The 5,689-nt window shown below is 47.1% G+C and overlaps 1 protein-coding gene across 1 annotated transcript in view; it reads right to left on the bottom strand.

Moving 5' to 3' along the window:
• The window catches only part of palld (palladin, cytoskeletal associated protein), a 16,704-nt gene extending 11,021 nt beyond the window's left edge, over nt 1–5,683 (bottom strand). The window contains 1 exon segment of the mRNA XM_019893153.1: nt 5,372–5,683. Within this exon segment, the coding sequence (XP_019748712.1) occupies nt 5,372–5,652 (281 nt within the window). The 5' untranslated portion in view covers nt 5,653–5,683.
• Between the last annotated feature and the right edge of the window lie 6 nt (nt 5,684–5,689).

Here is a 5,689-nt window from a genome sequence, read left to right on the forward strand (position 1 = left end):
GGAAACTGATAAGTGCGCATGGACGCTAATGAGGCCATGCTTCATGTTTGCAAACAAGGACCGCCAGTCCAGAGACACGAGACCAGCGTTGCATTCAGGGGCTGTAGGAAATGTGAGTGTTCCCCCACCCCCGAAAGTGAGTCAGGCAGGCACCGCGAAAATGCTGCACCAGCTGATTCGGGTCGAGGACAGGAAACGTGTCATCAGTTCCCAACAGTGGCTCGAGTGCCATCACATCCGTCACTTTTGCGTGCGTCCTGTTATGACGCCTCATATTTTTGCCGTGTGACTTTTGCCAACGACTAAGAAAAAAAAAAGAAAAAAAAAAGAAAAGAAAAAGTCGCGGTGGAATATCATGGAAAATAAAGTGTATTAGCTTTATTTCATTATATTAGACGTGGCAAAAGTGAGCACTACATTCAAAAACGGTGGTTAAGTATTTAAATTACTCTCAAAAATAAATCAATAAGAATGATTCAATGTTACTATACAAGTAATAGTAAAAAGTAAAATTATTACAAATTCAAATAAAAATAAAAACAAATACAACATGAGAAAAAAACTCAAAAAATAAAATTATTCAAATAAAAATAACATGTAATAAACATTAAAATAAAACAAAAAAATAATGCCAAAAAGCAATACAATAAAAAGTATAACAATTCCCCAAAAAGAGAGAGAGAGAGGGAAAAAATAGAAGAAAATAGTTGCAACTTGTTGAATGCCCTGAGAATAAAATGACCTCATTGAACGACAAAATTGACAAGCACATAATAAAATTAATTCGATGACTCCTCATGAAGGCTGCACGATTTCATACGCGGCCCAAGCCAGTCCTGCTTCAATTCCCAAATATGGTTCTTTCCTCATTCAATGACAAATTTGACCCTGAAAATAACTGCTGCAACATTTTTTTTTTTTTTTACAGAAACGCTTGTGTAATTAAGTCATAACTCAATTGAAAGTGCGAGTTGAAAGCCTCACCGACAGCTTTGGCAAGAACCTACACTGAAAGGAATGTTCCGGGACAATCTTGGCTGACCGTTGCCCTCCGAGAGACGCCGGACGCACAAGTGTCATACATTTTGGGGGGGAAACAAAAAACAAACAAAAGAAGAGAAAAAAATGTATTCCTGACTTGTCCGCTTTGTCAGCTGACTTGGAAAAGACTTTCTCCACCGAGGCCCATTCCCAAAGCAGCCCCCCCCACCCCCCACCCCCTATATTCTCTTCAAACCCGCCTCCTGGCTCTCCGTGGCCTCTAATTGCACACACACACACGCACAAAATAGAACCAGACTGTTTTCCTTTCAAAGGCAGCACAGAGAGGCTTTTTCTTCCTTTTGCGTCTCACATTTCGCGTCCACCACCATCCTTCTTCACCTTCATCCATCCTCTTCCTCCCTCCCTCCCTTCCCTCAATCACACAAGGAATGCCCGACGCATTCTTTCTCCGGATCGCAACGGGACAGCATCTCCATCAAATGGGATTAGCGGCAGCGAGAGGAGGTGGAGGAGAGGGTAGAGGAAGCACTTTGAGAGTTTTGTTGTGAGAAGGAAAGCAAACAAAGCGGGACGCCGCCTTGGTCGAATCCAAATCACACAAACGCAGGAAACTATTTCAAACTTCATCAAAGTGGAAATCACGGCGCAGCGGCAGTCACACAACTTGAATCCGCAACTTTTTCGTCCCAAAGCGAGCGATTCCAAAACCGTTTTACCTTGGAGCCCTTGGCGTCCTTTCCAGTGCAGGAGCGTGCTGACGTCTGCGGCCCTGCCAGGTAGGAGCGACCTATATAGAGAGCGCTCGGCGGCCCAGACGGTGACAGACGCGCTCTGACTCCCTCCTTCTCTCTTTCCCTCAGCCTCCCGCCCTCCGCATGAGTCAGGCTGTCTGCCAGGCAGGGCCTCCTCCTCCTCCTCCTCCTCCTCTCTCTGCCTTCACAATAAAAGAACTTTCAGAGTAAAACCGCTTCCCTGCCATGTCTCCTGTCACTTGACTGTCTTTGTCTTGGAAAAAAAAAAGGCGTAGACGGTTCAACATCGATCGAACTATGGGAAGAAAATCCTCATGATCCAAAGCATACCACATCATATGTCAAAACGTATCTAACTGCCTCGAGATAGAGAAAAAAAAATCATTCTCTGAATCATAGCGTCTTATCTATCCAACATCGACTGGAGCTGCCGATGGAAAATAAATCGGGCGGGATCCAAAGCATACCACATCATATGTCCAACTACCTACACATCGAAAACGGAAAGGCTCGTGATCCAAAGCGTACCTCATCACATCCTCAAAGCACTTTCAGAGTAAGGAATCTTCCCTGCGATGTCTCCAGTCACTTTGCCGTCTTTGTCTTTATAAAAGGGGCGCAAATAGGATTCCGTTTGACGGGCGACAGCGTCATAATGGAAGACCGATTGAGAGTGTCGTTCTCAAAAGTATCATGTGACACGAGGGGACCGTCGCCAAGACACATGAGTCGTCCTTTGGCCCTCTGAGGGTGATTGTGTAAGAAACGTAACGGTTTTATGTGACCCACGCTGCACTTTGAGCCGGCGTCACTTTCATTGAGAAGAAGACAAAGCTTGAGCTCCCAAAGGGAATGAAATGTTCCAAAAATGTAAGGAAAGAATCGCTCGTGATCCAAAGCATGTCACATCAATTTGACGAAAGCCCTACTCATGATCCACAACAACTTGGAAGAGTCCTCGGCGGCCTAATTGATCTTCTTGGCGGCTTTCCTCCCCTGCACACCTCTGATACCAGAGAGCCCGGTGCAGGGACTACCCAGGGAATCCCCTTCAGCCCACTTCAATTGGCTGGCAGCGGGCCCTCCTCGCGTTTGCCCAACAGGACTCAACAAGCTCTGAGAACTTTGCCTCCTTCCATTCACGGGCCTCCTCGATCTTCGCTTTGTAGGGAACGGTGAGTTCAAAGAGCACCGCTTGCCTGGAGGACTCCAGATGTTAAAATCGGGGTCTGATCTGAGTGCAGATGTAGCGCTGTCATGATCCAAAGCATACCACATCATATGGCCAACTATTGTCTTTCGTAAGGAATGAACCAAAAACGAGCATTCCTTGTTCTGATTGTTACCAGGTGATAACATTCTGCTTGAGAACACACACATACACACACACACACACACACACACACACACACACACACACACACACACACACACACACACACACACACACAAACAAATAAATCTAATGCTGCGTGAAAGCCAGCGACCTTTGCAAAAGCATGGAGAGGGATGATTACTTCTCAATGTCCACCGAACTGCATGTGTCCTGTATTCAGTTTCTCACCGTTTAAAAAAAAATACAATCCCTTTGGGAATGACTCATTTCTATTTGTGTGTCGAATCCCTTGACGCTTTTGGTCTTTTCCAGCCTGTTGATGAATCAGTGTTGATGGATATAGATGAGAGGGGGTGGGGGTGGGTGGTGGGGGGTCCAAGTGGATGTCTGTGTGAGTGTGTATTGGGGGAGGGGCGCGTTCGGGGTCAATATGTCAAAGTGACTGGGAACCGGGGTCTCGGCGTCATTGCCGTTGGTGACTCACGACAGTCGACAAGAGGACAGACAAAAGTGTAAAACGTCCGAATTGATCAGACGAGCAGCTGCAAACAGCCATGACACAAGAATACAGTTTCAGATCTGGATTATATCTTTGATTTAGATTCACAACAGAATCAGGACCTGGCGGACAAAGTTAACATGATAAGTGAGGGTGAGGCTAATTGACGACTGTTGCTCGAATGATTGGCAACTAATGGCAGAGAAGTGCTTTTTAAACACGTTCTGAAATGATTTATAGTCCTCATTTGGATAAAATGAGATTTTTTTTTTTCCCTCCGCACTTATCTGTGTGTGCCGTTTTCCGTGTTTAGCATACCGGAACGTTCTTTCCGGGGAACCCCGTCGTCTGCTGTCTGTGAACGGACCGTTTAGTTTCCATGCTGTCAACTCCCTAACATACGAGTCCATTCAGGTCTTACGTGACCCGCTTCCATCCCCCATCGCCCCCCTCTCGGTCCTGCGAAGAAGGTCAGCTCCGACAGCTCTCTTCCTTTTTTGGAAACTTTCTCCATTCCATGCAGGTCATTCTAGCTCGACCGGCCAATTGGGTGGCGAGTTGGCCTGGCGTCTCAGCCAATCCCAGGCCTCGCATGTCCATTTAAGGACTGCCCATCTCACAACAAAAGAGGCCAACGGGACATGAATATGATTTTTCTTGACTCTCGTTCAGCTTTTGAACACCACCCCCACCCCCTCCCGTCTCAGGCCTCTTTCCGTCGTCTTCCTTGAGGAAAGCGAGCCGCTCTCACTTTCGCTTGCTGGCGGAACCACACATGCTGCTGATTTTGCAAAGCCAACCGCAAACAACACCTCAGCGAGGGAGCCATTGTTAAGACTTCATTAGGGAGTTGATTACTTCCACTTCCACAAACACGCCGTGAGTCAGGGCGCAGTTATTTCACCAATGCCTGGCAGCCGAAGTCTTGATCAGCAACACGACGCTGAATGTTTTCAAATTTTGCCATCGGCAAAAAGACAGTCTCGCACTATATTCCTTTGATATGTTTGAAATAAATCCTTAAATAAAGAGGGCAATAAGGAACCGGATTCAAACCAGAATGTCAAATCATTCGCAAATGGTGGATCAGAACGCAGGATCAAGATTGAGATCAGAATCGGGGTCGGGATCAGGGAAAAGAGTGCGATCAGAATAAAGACGTGAATCAAGAATGAAATGAAAATCTGAATCAGAGCCAGTATTAGCATCAGTACAGAGAATACAATCAAGACCAGAATCAGGACTAAAATTGTGTTCGGAGCCAGGATAAGGAATTAATAAAATCAAGATTGAGTTCCGAATAAGAAGCAAAATCAATCAGGATGAGACACAAGATCAAGATTGAGGATCGGAAATGGGACCAGCATGAAAACCAGACCCCTAACTCCACCAAAAAAAAAAGCAACAGAATCAGATTCTTTTTCTTTCTATTCCAGTTTTATGCATTACGTAACTCATTTTTTGATCACTATAGTAACCTTTCCTTCGGGTGGCGAAAACATGAACAATCGCCAATTGAACGTCGATAAGAAGTACCGGTAATGATACCCAGATAACAGTTTTCCTCTTGCTATTGCTATGCTAGTGTTGAACCACGACTATGCGGGGGTTCACCGTAAATACACATGCGGGGGGCAGCTGGTAGACGATCCTTTTTTAACCCTTTCACAACGCTATCAGGTCTCCCAGCGGCGCCTCCCTGGCGGCGGGTATGAACCCCCCGCCCCTCCCCACCACCCTCTCCCAGGGTGCAGAAAAGCGGCGGGGGCAGGTACTCACAGTTTTGGTTTGGGCTTGGTGGGAAGTGGCAGGGCCTCCCTCCCGGGGCTTGGGGACAGCTTTCCAGGGGTGGGAGGTGAGTCTGATGGAACCTGGTATGGAGCGTGGATTGGAGCGTGGTCAGATCGCCGAGGAGGGGGAGGAGGAGGAAGAGGAGGTGGGGGTGGGGGTTCTGAAGGTAGAGATGGCGGGGAGGCGGGTTGGCCATTGGGCACGCAGCTCATCTCATCATGCCTTTCCTCGGGCTCCGGAGACCACAGCTCTACTTCCTGAGGCGGCATCTTGGGTGGTAGTTCCAGCAGGCTGATCTCGGTGGGC

This window comes from Hippocampus comes, unplaced genomic scaffold (assembly GCF_001891065.2).
Source record: "Hippocampus comes isolate QL1 unplaced genomic scaffold, H_comes_QL1_v1.1 scaffold229, whole genome shotgun sequence".
NCBI classification, from domain to species: Eukaryota; Metazoa; Chordata; class Actinopteri; order Syngnathiformes; family Syngnathidae; genus Hippocampus; species Hippocampus comes.